Below are 15959 nucleotides of genomic sequence, written 5' to 3' on the forward strand. Positions count from 1 at the left end.
TTAAAAAAAAAAAAAATCTGAATTCACAGAACTAAATTTTAAGAGGAGATTCCCATTATAGAATCTTCCTTTAACTAAGGGTCCTTCTAACCCAAGGCATGTTTCCTTACAGATAATTAACACATGAGGTGGAAAAAGAATGGGAAGGCGGGAGAGGTAGCAAGTGTGAAATGTGTGTGCCAGCATTCACTAGCCAGGAACTATCCATCAAGAATTGATACATCTCAGAAATACAAGAAGAAAATAAGAATATCTTTATAAAAAAACGTGACTTACATTGAACTTAAAAAAAAATACAACTATTTTCCAAAGCAAGCTACTCTAGCTTGGGTTCTGAAGCACAAGATGAATATGGAAATTGAGGGATAAAAATATAAATACAGATCAGAGAAAATGGTTTTCAGAAGGGTCGTGAGCTACAGGATAAGCTCCAAACATATACAACAAGATGAAAGGCTAATTCTTACAAGAGAAATGACAAATTTTATCACTCCTTTGACCTGAGGCAAGCTGAAAACTGGGTAGAAAAACAACATATTGAGATGGAAGAAAACGTGGTCCACTAAGATCTGGAGACCTTGTTCTGACAAGGATGGTCACGATTCACGGAATAAAAAGAGTATGTGGAATGGAGAATACAATTGTTAGGTATCAAAGCTGCCTCCTCACACTTTCTGAATACATATCTAACTAGTTCAGAGTTAAACTGTTCAGAGCTGGCCACTGATTTGCTGCAAGTGGAGCAGAGGCAGTCCCACTACCAGTGGAAGCAGAACATGGGACCCATGATAAATGATGATGTCAAGCAGACGGAGCCAAGCCTGAAAATCCCAAGGGCACCGATGAGAGTGAAGAGAGAATTTATTTGTTGTTGCCATTTGTTGTGTTGTTGCCGTTGTTGTTTTTCCAGGACAGAAATACAAAATAAAGCACTGTTCCTTTAGCAGGATTCCAGCTGAAACCCATTCCAGATACTGAATGCCTGCCCAGATGTTCATACACCACTTCGCTGTATTAAAATTAGTATCAATTTGTCCAAGGTGAACACTACACTATGACCAAGATAACGGAGATCTTCCAGCAGAAGATGCCATGGAATAATTCAAAATATAGTACATATTTGGTAAACCATGGTAAACCATGTCTTAAAATAGGTTCTTATTTTCCAATTATAGTTATTCAGGTCTCTTCCATAAAACTCCTTCTGTGAATAGTTTTGGGGTAGTTTTTAATCTATCAAAGAGATTCTCTTTCAAATAATTAATAGAATCAAATCGATTTCAAATTAGCAGTTCTTACAGGTCTCTTTAAGCAGACACTATGATTCCATCTTCTTGTTCTCTAGAAATCCATCAGATGCATGCTGCCACACAGAAGTGCTTTCTTTCCTTGTCATAGTGGCAAAGAGCATATCCATCATCCCCAAGGTTTCTAGTAGTTCTCTTTGGTAATCAATCTCTTTCTCTACAAGTCCTTGAAGTAATAAAAACTTTTTGTCAACTACGGGTGACTGACCAATCACAGGAAGATATATATCTGGAAAGAGAAATAAAACACATTAATGGTAAGTATCTTTCTAAACAATAAACGAATAGCCAATGTTTAGGAAAAGTGTAAAAATATTACCTACAAAGGTACTGAAAAATCTGTACTTATTTTACAATTTATGATTTACAGAAAGTAAACAGTCCAACTGAATAAATATATTCAAAAAGAAATAATTACAGAAAGTAAATTGTAGAGGTTCTTATTTCATTTTCTCATTAAAAAATAGTCATCATTAGTGATGTCTAAGACAAAGTTCTTTTTTTTTTTTTTAATTTTTTTTAACGTTTATTTATTTTTGAGACAGAGAGAGACAGAGCATGAATGGGGGAGGGGCAGAGAGAGAGGGAGACACAGAATCAGAAGCAGGCTCCAGGCTCCGAGCCATCAGCCCAGAGCTCGACGTGGGGCTCGAACTCACGGACCACGAGATCGTGACCTGAGCTGAAGTCGGACGCCCAACCGACTGAGCCACCCAGGCGCCCAAAGACAAAAGTTCTTTAATTATAATTATTCTCAGCAATTCAGAACAACTGTAAACATTTTACTTCCTTTAAAATGCATTGTTTTGCTAATGTTGTTTGTTTTCTTCATGATAATCTCTACTGGAGAATTGATAAAACAAGATATTGTAATCTATTTGATTTCATTATCTGACACCTCTATTGTTGCAAGCATGCTTGGATTTTTCAGGTTTTAACAACTACTCACCAATAATTATTTCAGCAGCATTGATCAAAACAGGGGCAAATCTTGGCTGAGAAAGATTCCTAAAAAGCAAAAATTGTTTACTGAAACTTGCAATCTTTCCCAAAAAATCCTTAAAAAAGATTTACTGAATTGTTCCTTCAGTTGTCTACAAAGGTCAATCTAAAAGTAAATGTCTCTCATTTGAGATAAAGAAGGATTTCCGATGCAAAATACAGGTTTCATGACATAAAACATACCGTATCAAAAAATTAAGAACACGACTTATTTCCTTTTCATCCCGGCCTGCAAGGGCATTTGCAAGGACTCCTCTTCGATTTAGCTCCTTTATGATGGAAACTGTAATCTCAGGTGTCTTTATTGTACAACTAGGCTAGAAAAATTTTCAGAGTCAACATGAGCAGATAAGACATCAAAGGAAAAAGATCATAGTCTTGGAACTCAATAACAATTACCGAAGTTAAATAGGTTTTTATCTTTACAGTTTGGAGTAATGGTAATGCACAAGACAAGTAATAAAATGAGTGTTTTAAAAATATGCTCCTTACGGGTTCATCAACTGTAACAAATGTACCATTTTGGTGGGGGATGCTAGTAATAGGAGAGGCTATGTATGTGTAGGGCAGGGAATATATGGGAAATCTCTGTACCTTTCCCTCAATTTTGCTGTGAATCTAAAACTGTTCTAAAAAACTAAAGTCTTACTAGAAATAAAAATAAAATTTAAAACACAGACACACAGACACACACACACACACACACACACACACACAGCATATTGTATGTATGTATACATGCTCCTCACTTACCTCAAGGACTCTGTCAAGTGCTTTAGAGACCCGGAAATTTTTCAGATCCCTGTCATATAATTCTAGGTGTTTCTTTGATGGCCTGTTGATCAAAATGTCATCCTATATTACAAAGAAAATTTATAAAGAAAAATCAGTTTCTGTATAGAGTTGCATTGAAAACAAATTTTTTCATAGTGGTACTTTTTTACACCAGGGTGACCCTGAACTGTGTAATAAATACCAGGCATATGCCAAGAATGCAGACTAATTGAAAATGGAATACTTTGCCACATCAATGTATTATTAACTCTCCTATGACTTAACTTATAACATATACACAACACCTCACTCTGGGCAAATATTACTCATTTCAGTTCTCTTTACGTGGCAGCCTACGTGACCTGGCAGAAAGAGAAACCAAGGATGTGAGAAACAGATCTAGTCCCAACAACTCTGGTAACTAGTAACGAAATGCTACATAGATCGTAACTTCTTTGTATCTCCATCTCCTCAGATGCCAAATGGGCACATAATTGGTTCTGCTACTGTTCAGGGTTGTTTAGGACATTCAATCAGATACCATATGAAAGATATTATTTTTGAATACAGTAAAATACTGTAACATTATAATGATTCAGGATATTAAAGTACTCCTTATTCCCCACTACTTATTAATAATGTTCCCAATCTAGCAATCTGGAGAGAGAGCTAATGTAGACAAAAGCAAAATAAAGCTAAATGCCATGTGAACTACATGTTCCAGTAACATGCAGGGACGGAGTTGGCTACTCTAACAAACTACACCATCTAAAAAAAAAGTAAGAAATATACAAATACCCGTTGCTTCATGTAATTTTTTCCTTTAATAAAAGTTCGATATGCAGGCCTTCTTCTCCTTGGAAGAGAATCCTTCTTTGCTTCAGATTTCCTATGTTTAACACTTAGTATTCCATTGGTCATTCCCACAACTATTGTCTCATCTTCATGCTAAAAGCAATTAGAAATATAAGTTAGTCTATTCCTAACACATCATTTATCTTACTTTTTCTTCAAAACACCATTTATAAAGCGTTTTCTGCTTATCCGCACTTTCACAAGAGTTCCATTCAGATAGAGATACTTTGCCTAACAATGATCTATGCAAAAAGTCAGAACAAATCATTTTTTCTTCCAGGATATGATTTTACTGATAGAACACGTTATATCCAGTGTAAATTACACTGGCACTTTGTATAATAATACAGAATTAATGACATCTTGGGGAACTTCTAAAATAATTTTTTTCCTACATCCTCTTACTAGGAAAAGGATTGTGCGATGGCATGACTTTCCACAGTCTGGCCAAGAGAATATTTTATAATAAGCTTTTCCTCTTCTAATTCAGATTTCTATATGATGTATTCAAATTTCCTCTTCTTCCACAGCTCATGAAACTTGACAGTGGACATTCCAGAAAGAGCATCAACAAAGACAAGCACATTCACTTTGTTATCTCCTTCTCTCTCTCCTCTTTTTTTATCCCCCTCAGAGAGCCAATGTGACTTTCTAGAGTATGTTAACCCTAAGTTAAATGTGTTGAAAAGAGATTTAACAATTTCCCAGATCCTGTCTTTAGAGTTAATGCCTACAGCTGTACTCGGTTTGAAGCTATATGGTGAACAAGACCTAAATCTCAATTCATACTAAATTACTGGGACAAGTCATATAATAGCAACTGTCTTAACTATTTCATGTGGCAAGAAGAAAATAAGATTTATTCAAATACAAAGATAAACTGTAAAATTCCATTTCAGTTTCACTCAACAATGTTAGTGACAGCTTTAAAAAGGGCTAAAAATACTTACTGCAAGTGCAAGACTCAAAATTGAAGCTGCGTAATCAAAACTGTGGACTACTTTATAGGAAGTCGTGCTATATATTTTCACCTTCCTGATAAAAAGGAAAGGTTTGTCATAAATCACCTTGGAAAAGAGTATAAATGCAAATTTTCTACTTTTTAGAAATATATAACTATTATATTTTACACATCAATGAAGGAAAATAACGATTAATAATATCAACTGCAAACTAATTCATCACTGAATCTTTTACAACTGAACTGTTGGTACTAGCCATGTCTGTATAAAGACCTGAGTAGTCACCAGAAGAACAGACCGCGAACCAACATAGCCTGAAGATGACACGTGAGAGTAAAGAAAAAGTATCAAAGCCCACTGGAAGTCAAAAGAGCAGGGTTTCTCAACGTTAGCATGCTCTGCACCATGGGCCAGATCAGTCTTTGTTGTGGAGGCTGTTCTGTGCACTGCAGGAAGCTCAGCAGCATCCTGAACCGCTACCCACTGCAGGCCAGCAGCTCACCACTCCCAACTGGTGCCAACAACCCAAAATGTCTCCAGCTGCTGCCGCGCATCCTCTTGGAGACACAAGTCACTGTGGGCTGAGAACCGTGAACAGAGCCAACTCACACTTGATTTTTGAGGGACACATCTAAAACCTGAGTCCCAGGGGCGCCTGGGTGGCTCAGTTGGTTAAGCATCCGACTTCAGCTCAGGACACGATCTTGCAATCCATGAGTTCAAGCCCCGCGTCAGGCTCTGTGCTGACGGCTCAGAGCCTGGAGGCTGCTTCAGATTCTGTGTCTCCCTCTCTTTCTGCCTCACCCCCCACTTGCACTGTCTCTGTCTCTGTCTCTGTCTCTCCCTCTCTCTCTCTCAAAAAAATAAACAAACATACATTTAAAAAAAGTTTTTTTTAAACTCGAGTCCCAAATTGCCTAGTAACACCATTTCAGAGAATCTGCTACCTATTTACATAATAAATAGGTCCTTTCTGTCTAAAATATTTTCTAGCTTTTAAAATATGTATTAAGCATCCTGAAAAACCAAGGCTTTCCATAATAGTGAAAATAGGAAATATGGAAACAAAATGACCAAAAACAAACGAATGTAAGTAACTACAAGAACTGTGCCATAGTTCTAGCCACATGCTACTGAGCACTTGAAGGGTGGTTATGAAAATTAAGAGCCAAATTTTCAATTTTACTTGATTTTAATTAACTTATTTTAATTTTAAAACTGAGGCAGTATTAAAACATTTTTCTGTTAAACAAAACTATATTTCACTTTAATCACTATAAATTACCACATCATAGGGCACATATTGGATGCTTAATTTGTCTCTAGTCTCTCGGTAATAATTTTTACACGGATTACGTGTTGAAATGATATTTTAGATACACTGAACTAAATGAAATTTATTATTAAATTAATTTTACCTAGTTCCTTTTGCCTTTCTGTGGCTACTACAATATTTAAAACTACATATGTAGCCCACATCTTATTTCTGTTGGCCAGCACTGTTCTAGAACTTTAACTAATGGAATACTACAGCTTATATAAAAAAGGAATATTTGAATCACGTTAAAGTATACAAATTTTCACATACAATTTTAACTTTTGAAGAATATATGCTAGAATATATACATACACTCAGAAGAAATCTTTTAAAATATACAAATATATACACAAAGGATTTTTTAAAGCCACAGAATAACATAGACTATTTTAAAGATTAACGTTCAAATGGTTCAATAAAATTCCTTAAGTATGCAAGTTAACGCACTAAATTTTGTCAAGTGAGAAAATAAGTTTACTGTATTGTAAATAAAAGGTCAAAACTATTTTCAACTCAATAGATTTTCAAAGAAATCATTTGACAGAACATTTATTTCATTACAAATACTGCAGAAATAACTCATTTTCTCAAGCAGTAAATATTTCTACAATACCAATGATAAGGAAAGAAAATTAAAATGCTAACCTATCCAGTGACCCAGAGAGTAACCTCTGTCCAGAGCTGCTCAGATATAAACATGTCACAGTTTTATGATGATTTTTCAAAGATACTAGCAACTGTCCTCCTTTTAGTATGTCCCAGATTTTAACATAACGACCTCCTATAGAAAGAAATAATCATTAGTTTGAAATTCTGCCTATACATTCAATATTTTCAAGATTTGAAAAGCATTCTTTACTAGACACTGCACAGCATGGAGGTGAAGTGAAGGGTTCTGCAAAACTGCCTGGTTTCAATGCTGTCTCTATCATTTATTGAGTTTGTAACTGATGATAACAAATAGTTCCTACCACGAAGAACTGTTACAACGAAAAATTATTGCATACCTGTAAAGTTCACAGAACTGCCTACAAAATAAAAAGTATAACCAAAATGGATTTTAAGAAAATTGTAATAAAATCATTCTGCAAAAGAAATGTGTCACTACAGAAATGAATAATAAAGTTTTATTTCCTAAAAAGTTTGTGAATCCCAACAAAACTGAAAAATTTCCCTATCACTTCTACTCTAAGAGTTAGAAGCGTCCTTAAAGGCAATTTAATCTAATAGTTTAAAAAGAATTCTTTTACTATAGCATCTTCTATTTCAATGAAAAGTTACACAGAAGTCTAGAAGGTAAAATTGAAGAATGAGTTGGAGAGGGGGGAGCAAAGATCTTACCTATCCTGACTGGGAAACCGGGCCTGTGAGCCAATTCATAGTCCCTGTCTCACTGCATGTGGCAGCTCATGAGAGCACAGTTTAAAACAAGTGATCCTATCCAAACTCTCATTTTCAAAGTCTACAGGAGTTAAGGGATTTTCCAAGGTCATACAATTAGCTAGTGACACAGTGGAGATTAGCATACACGTGTCCATTCTCCCCATTCAGCTTGTTTCCATTTCTCAAAATAACATCAAGAAAAATGGATACATCTGACAATGTCATCAATTTATTTTGAAACTAAACAGGTACTGGGGAAGAAGTACAAAACAGGGTAATTTCTATTCGGGTTTTAGAATTAAGAAAAAAAATCTATACACACAGCCATATACGTGCTATGAATTATACACACCACCTTTGTATTCTAATGTCAACACATTAACTTTGACTTGATAAATCAAAGAAGCCGATTTATTTCTTCCATTCTCATTTTGAAAATGCTCTAGGATCAACATTACAGAAAAATGCCTCAGTTCCAGCTTGATGAAAAACGTACCAAGACCCCTTTTGAACGCCACATTATACCCTCCTCCAGAACTACTGGCTATTTTCTGGACAAAGTCACTTCAGTCAAAAGAGACATAAAAAAAGACAAGCCTGATCCTAGAATTGAAAGAACTGTGATCTCTTTCAACCTAAGATCTCTTAGGTAGGAATAACAGGCATACAACCTGGATTTCTGGCTTATATACACAATGCAGGCTCTCGAGTTCTGGGATTTCAGATCTGCCACTCTATCGTGGACCAATTACTTTAAAAACTTTTATTTATTTCCTTAGTTGCAAAATAGGGAGAAAACTCACTCACTTCTAGGCTTAATAATTTGTATATAAGAGCCCAGTACCTGGCTCACATTAGGTAGTCAATAAATAATAACTGCTTGCTTGTCCTGTTTATCAATTGAGCAAAACCTAGGTATGTAATTCAAGTGCACAATATTAAATTATAAAAAGTAACTGATAAAGACATAAGTGACTCAAAACCAACTATATAGGTAAAAGCAATTTTTAAAATACCTGCTGATACCAGAAGACCTCCAGAGGGAAAGAGCAGGACACTCTCCACTGGCTGCCCATGCTCAACAGAGATCACACTCTTATTGGTTCGTGCGTCAAACATCTTCAGGGTATGATCGTATGACCCTAAAATGTCAATTTTGGTATTAGGTGAGTTTCGTTACTCAAATCAACAAAAACTAAATATACGTGTGTGTATACAAACAAATTTGAAAAGGAGAAAGGGCTTAGATAAAATTTAAAGACACCTATGTATGTTCATGATGACAAAGTACCTACAAACTCTGGGACCACTGATTATTTCTGAAAAAGCATTACTATACCATACTATATCATATAGGACCTTAAACTATTCCCATCTTCAAGTTATTGTCACTACTCAATCAGCTGGGAACCTCTGCACAAGCACCCACAAAGACTGAACTCCATTATCTTTGTTTCTCAGCTGCTTGGAGGCTCTGTGAAAACCAGAGTACTAAACCAGAGTTCCGACACTCATGTTTTCAAGGAAGCCTTATGTTTCCAAACACACTTGGAAGACAATAAGAACAATCACCAAAGAAGAAAAAGAAAAGAATTGGATAGACAGAAACATATTCCTTTATAAAATTTTTTACATTGCTCTATCCCAAAAGAGTCCCAAAGCAGCGTCAAATTATATCGCAATAAAACGATCAACTTCAGGAGGGAAAAATAGTTCACCAACCTGTTACAAAGAGATCTGGGTTCAGTTTGCTAGCACATCCACACCTCACATAATCAGAATGTTCTTTGAATGTCAGAATTTCTTTGGAGTTTGGAATATCCCACAATTTAACTGTATAATCATCAGCCCCAGAGACCACATGATATTTGTCAGCTGTAAAATCGACTGTATGAACTGCTCTAAAAAATTAAGGATCAATATGTTAAATAGCAAGAAAAAAACTAACATAAAACATAAAACTCTGCTTTTCCCCAAATAACAAAAAAAGCTCAGTTTTAGGGAGTAATTGTAGGGGGAAATCATGAGAGAAAAATCTTTAAAACAGATATCCGTCCCTAAGCCAATTTAAAATTCTAAATACCCTTACACTATGAAGTTAATAATATTCAACAGCCTTACAAGTTATTTTCTATATGTTAACAATTCTACAAAACTGCTCAATAAAGGTAAACGTTCTAAATGTTGGAGCAAAGGTACTTTTAATTTAAAAACTTTCAAAATGGGGGACGGGCACCTGGGTGGCTCAGTTGGTTGAGCGCTGACAGCACAGAACATGCTTGGGATGCTCTCTCTGCCCCTCCCCCGCTCACTCACACCCTCTCTCTCTCAAAATAAATGGATAAACACTTAAAAAAAATTTTCAGGGGCACCTGCGTGGCTCAGTCAGTTAAGCTTCTGATTCTTGAATTCAGCTCAGGCCATGACCTCACGGTCTCTAGGATCGAGTCCCACGTCAGGCTCTGTGCTGACAGCAACAGAGCCTGCTTGGGATTCTCTGTCTCCCCCCTCTCCCAAAATAAATAAACTTACTTTAAAAAAATATTTCAAAATGGGTAGTTCTTTACAAAATTCGAAGACTTGACACTAAGTAGGATCATGTTAAGTGAATTTCTGTTATATTTTAAATGTTTCACTTATGAGAAAAGACCTTTCTGATAATACACTGTAAAAAACACTTCAGATTTTTAAATCAGTAACAAATGTCAGAATTGAAATTGGTAATTCTGATATAAAGTTATAATATAAAATTGCCCTGACCATTTATCAAGGGGAAAATATTAAATTCAAGAAGAAACAATCAACCTTCCAACTTGCCTTCAAAATGAGAACCTCCACTATAGTTCAGCCTATAGAGTTCTCATTCATAGTTGTGAGGTGCCTTTAGATCAGTGGTTTATAACCTTGACTGATCACAGAAGTCACTAAGAAATTAAATGAAAGCTATAGGAAATCTTCCCGGAAAAACATACATTTCTTCAAATGTCACAAACAATTCTACAGAATTCATGAGCCCCATCAAACTGGACCATAGGACTGGCCTAGATTAAGCACTCTGTCCTTGAACAATCATGAAATAAAGTACATACAGGTACATAATCTTCACAGAACTGCTCTATGTTTTTATTCAAAGCCCCAAAAAAAGAAACCAAAAAAGCTTACAACAACAAAACAACAAAGAACACATAAAAACCAACTGTCTGTAACAATATGGTGACAGATGTTAACTAGACTTATTATTTTGCAACATACACAAACATCGAACATACAACTGAAACTAACATAATGTTTTGTTAATTATACCTCAGTTAAAAAAAAGTTGTTTTTAAATGTTTCAACCCTGGCTCTTACTTAGTATGGCCTTCAAAGTGCCTGAGGGGAGCTCTCCCCGTTATATCAAAAAGCTGAACTCCACCATCTTCACTGCCAGCTACAAGCAGTCTACCATCCTGACGAAAAGTCGCACAGTATGCTGTGTCTTTAAATCGGGAAAAGGTTTTTATAGGTTCTTGAGAATATCGGCCATAAATGTGAATCTATGAAAAGATAAAAACACAGTACTTAACCAAACGCCTCTAGATCAGTCGTACATACAAAGACACAAAAGAAAAATAAATGTAATATTATATTTACCCTCGAGGAAGCTGTGACAGCATAATTATATGGAGGCTGCGGAGAAAAGTCTACTTTTGACACTGCACCAAACTCCTTGATCTGAACAGGGGTCTTAACAAAACAAAATACAAAGTATTAACAGAGTTACAACTGGTAAGACTGTTCAAGCATTACATAATTTCTTACTCAATCGTTTCACTTTGTTCTTAGTAACATTTGCTAGGTTGTATCTAATACAGAAGTATGAAAAGGCAAAAAAGGTCCAAATAACATCACCCAGACCATCCTGGCTGTCATTAAAGTAAATAACTATATGGCTGGAAAACCATACTCCACTCTTTCTCTTCAGTTGTGGAGTTTTCTGTGATTATTACTGGGGAGAAAACGTTATGCCTATGCCAGCATACATTTAACCATGTATTCTGTAACTGACAGAAAGATCACACCATGCAGGCTATTCTGAACCTCACTTCCTTTCACTCAATTACACATCTCAGCTAATTTTTCATATGATCAATAGATTTGCCGTCCGTTATAGGGTACATCATAATTTACTTTACCGGTCCACTACTAAGGGACATAGGTTTTCCCAGAATTTCTAGCATTACAAATAATACTTTAATCAACAACTATATACCTGTATCTCAGCAAATTTAGGGGACTGTAATCTTTGGGTAAGTTTCAAACTGTGGAACTTACATGGCCAAAAGGTATTTTTATCACGATAGATAATGCAAAACTGCCCTCCAGAAAGTCTGTATCAATTTTCCTCCCTCAAGTAGCAGTGATCAAAATTTTTCATTTGTGTCAATATAACAGATGAAAGTAGTATCCAAATTATTGTGGTAACTGACATTTCTTTATGAGTGAAACCACAGCTCTTTTATACATTTATTGGTCATTTAAATTTCTTGTTCCATTAACCTCCCAATCCCAATCTTTTTCCACTTTTCTATTTAGTTGTTCATCTTTTAAAAAAAATAATGTTCAAGCTTCATAGATAGTCTAGCAGAATTAATTCTGCATCACTTTCTCCTTAGTTTTGCAAAGGCAAAAAAAATTTTCTCACATGAGATTCAAATTCTAAGATTTAATTCATTTGGCATTCATTAATCATCTATTCTGCGCTAGGTCCTTGTATGATTAAAATGATTAAACAGTAGGGACTTTTATAAAAAATTCTAAGCAAAAACATCAGCTACCTAATTTTCTACCCAAATTATGAACTGGTGATTGATTCCTTTTAGTTATTAGCTCTCTATTAGAGTATCCAAAGTATAACATATGCTGGAGAAATGAGCATCAGTACAACCCCCTCGTTACTGTCTCCACTTACCTTATAGTTGTTCCAGTACAGTGTGTCTTGGGTGATTTTTTCACCAAGTATAGGATACGTCTGAATAGCTACAGGCTTATAACCAGCCATAATTTCTTATAATTGGGCTGTTATCCAAGAATAAATAGTTTGAAATTGATGTTAGAAATAATTACAGTGACTCTGCTTTATGTCTGAAAAAGAAAACATTTTAAATACACGTTATTCTTAAACCTGTATAACTTTCACTTTGTGTCTTTTCAAAAGGCTGTGTGGTAGCTTATAGGATTAGTGACCAATAAACCATTTAACTATAACACAGAAGAGACAACCTTAAGGAAGCAGGTAGAATACAGATAGGACTACCAGAGTGCACCCTCTACTCAGCTATACACAGAAGCTGTACACAAATATTCTCACATCTAACCAGCCAATTTACAACACTTGGAAGTAAGTCTGGCTCAACCATCCATCCAGTAGCCAAAGCAGAAGTGCACTGGCTTGGATTGTTTATTTCTTAACAACAGAAAGCATTAAGGTGAAACTGCAAATAGAAAAGTTTCCTGAAACCAAATTTAAGATAACATTCAATCTGTAAGAACACAGTCTAAGGTCTTGACTTCCTGAAAGCCTTAGAAATACCAAGAAGGAAAACAAAGTTAGTATTCTAATGGAAAAGCTTAAAATTAAAAATTTTTTAAATTCCTTTTTAATGTTTATTTACTCTTTGCGAGAGAGAGAGCGAGCACACAGGCGAGGGGCAGAGAGAGAGAGACAGAATCTGAAACAGGCCTCAGGCTCTGGGCTGTCAGCACAGAGCCCGACGCGGGGCTCGAGCTCACGACCGGTGACATCATGACCTGAGCCAAAGTGGGACGCTTAACTGATTGAGCCACCCAGACAACCCGGAGAAGCTTAAAATTAAATTTAAGAAAAGGGGCTCCTGAGTGGCTGACTCATTAAGTGTCCAACTCTTGATTTCAGCTCAAGTCATGTTCTCCTGGTTCTTGGGATTCAGCCCCACAAAGGGCTCTGTGCTGACAGGGGAACCTGCTTGGGATTCTCTCTGTCTCCCTCTCTCCTCTCTGCCCCCATCTCTAAGAAGAAATAAATAAATATTTTTTTAAACAGTAGGATAAAAATGAATTAAAACTTTTAACTAACATAGAATTAAGCCAAAACATCTCTCCAGAACTATTCAGCTGTAAAAGAGATTCATGTTATCAGTGGTGCAACTCATTGTCTATCCCAAAAAGCCTGGTAACAGTGCATGAGTAATACCAAAATGAATAGGGATGGCATATGCTAAAGGCTATTTTGATGAAACACAGCAATCAATGATTCAAAGGAAGGAAACGTTTCTGTTCATTCAAGTACCTGCACTGTTCTAGGCTCTGGAGATACTATGTTGAGTAAAACAGATATGGGTCAGTGCTTTCACACACTCCAATATTCTCCATTTTAGGTGGTGATTGGCAGAATCTAGGACTATGGAATCAGCTTTGACTTGTCCTTCCTCTTCACTTTTAACATCCAAGTAGTTAAGATGAGTTTACCTCCCAGATCTTTCTAAACCTCCATCATGTCCACTCTACCAAGTTCCACTGCCCTAATCAGATCTTCTCATCTACTGATATGGTGCAGTATAAGGGCTCCTGACTCCCTCATTCATCCTTTAAATAGCCATCAGCAAGATCCAGCTTTTGCTACAAAGCCCAACCTTGCCTGAAAATAAAGGTCGAAGCTCCCTAACATGGCATGTGATCTGGCCCTTGCTTACCTTTCCAGCTTCACTTCTTTGTTACTCCCTTTTAACACAGAATTCTCTTTCTTCTCTCATTCTTTGCTCATTTGTCCTCTTTTGCCAGGAATGATCTCCATCTACCCACTTGCTGTTTATCATTTAAAGCTCAACTCAAGAATCACATCCCCCAGGAAACCTTCTGTGAACTAATCCTACTTCACTCTGCATATTTCTGTCACTGTGCATAGTAAAATTGCATTTGTAATGATCTCTTTTTCCTACTAAACTGAATATTTTGTACCTGGAAGATTTTTTTTTTTAAGTGCTCAAAGAAAACTTGTGGAAGGAAGGAAAGAAAGCATTGTGTTGGGTTCTATGGAAAAACACGAAATTAAAATCACAAATGGTGTCTGTAATATGAACATTACTACACAGCAAGAGTCAACAAACTTCTTCTGCAAGGAACCAGAAGATAAGTATCTTAAGCTTTGCTGGCCAACAGGCAAAATGGAGAATCATTGGTTACAAGAAAGCAAGCAAGAAAAAAAATCCCAATTTTTTACTAACCGCCTCCCAAATAATTATGAGTACAATTTTATGTTTATAAATGAAAAGAATGAGATTTATGGAGGCGGGGAATAACATTTTACTCACTTCGGGTTCAAAGTGCTTCCTAGCATCAGACTGCAAAAAGTTACCTGTAAAACAATTCTAGGCTCACTGGCAGGCGAAAAGAAACCATCACTTGCCCAGATTTAGCCTGTGGCTCCTTCCCTTACTGGCATACAGGCAAAGCCATCCCTTACTAGAATATCGGCAAAGGAATACCTAACTCTGCCTCGAGAGAAACAGTTTAAAGCTTTAAATGTTTACAAGTAAGGAATAGTAGTGGTTTGCCAGATAAAAGTGAGATACAGCACTGGAGGAGAGGGAGAGGGGGGACACGACACAATACAAAGGCATGCAGGCAAGAAATGATGTGAAAATCAATAAGAAAATGATCAGGGAGAGGTCAGAGCCTGAGAAACTGAAACTAAATGAATAGACACTACTACAATCCGACGCAGAATAACAGATATATGCTATAAGTAACGTAGAAAGTACTAAGCGCTCAAAAAAGATTTTTAATTCTAACCGGGAGGCTCCCAGAAAGATTCACAGTGCATTTCAGCTCGGCCTTGACGTATAAGATCAAAATAGACTGACCTCTTAAGATGAGCACAAGCACACGGGGTGAGGGCAGCATTCGAAACCGAGGGAACATCATTAGCAAAGACAGAGATGGAAATTTGCCCACTGCCTCGGAGGGATGCGGATTAATAACGGTGCACAAGCGAGAATGTGGTCGTAGAAGGGGCAAATATGGGTCGAAGCTAAGCGGTGAGGATCCTGAGAGGTTGGTTAAAGAGTTTCAGCCCGTCTGCGAAGACTGGGAAGCCCCAGAGGAGCACGCGAGATAGCAAAGCAGGCCCGACGTGAGTCCGGACTGCGCCCACCAGGAGCTGCCTTCACCTACCTCCGATAGGCCCCGCGGGTCCGCCGGGGCACTTTGTGTCCAAGGAGAATTTCTTGGATTCGGCCAGCCCCCACCCGGACTATTAAGGCTCACTCGCGGAAGATCACGCGGACTCTACACGGCGCCGCCGAGACACAGAGAGGGCAGAACTACCTGGCCGGTCGCACA

General features: G+C 36.9%; 1 protein-coding gene across 1 annotated transcript; it reads right to left on the bottom strand.

Moving 5' to 3' along the window:
- Positions 1–231: 231 nt before the first annotated feature.
- On the bottom strand, positions 232–15933 carry UTP15 (UTP15 small subunit processome component). The gene is made up of 13 exons (XM_060635553.3): positions 15792–15933; positions 12553–12725; positions 11235–11327; positions 10953–11137; positions 9324–9502; positions 8618–8743; positions 6864–6999; positions 4889–4973; positions 3882–4031; positions 3063–3164; positions 2493–2626; positions 2257–2315; positions 232–1536 (listed from the first exon to the last, which is right to left on the bottom strand). The coding sequence occupies exons 2-13, from the start codon at positions 12640–12642 to the stop codon at positions 1319–1321; spliced, it is 1557 nt and encodes a 518-aa protein (XP_060491536.3). The 5' UTR covers positions 12643–12725; positions 15792–15933; the 3' UTR covers positions 232–1318.
- Positions 15934–15959: the final 26 nt, after the last annotated feature.

Source organism: Panthera onca, chromosome A1 (assembly GCF_046562875.1).
Source record: "Panthera onca isolate mPanOnc1 chromosome A1, mPanOnc1 haplotype 2, whole genome shotgun sequence".
Taxonomy (NCBI): domain Eukaryota; kingdom Metazoa; phylum Chordata; class Mammalia; order Carnivora; family Felidae; genus Panthera; species Panthera onca.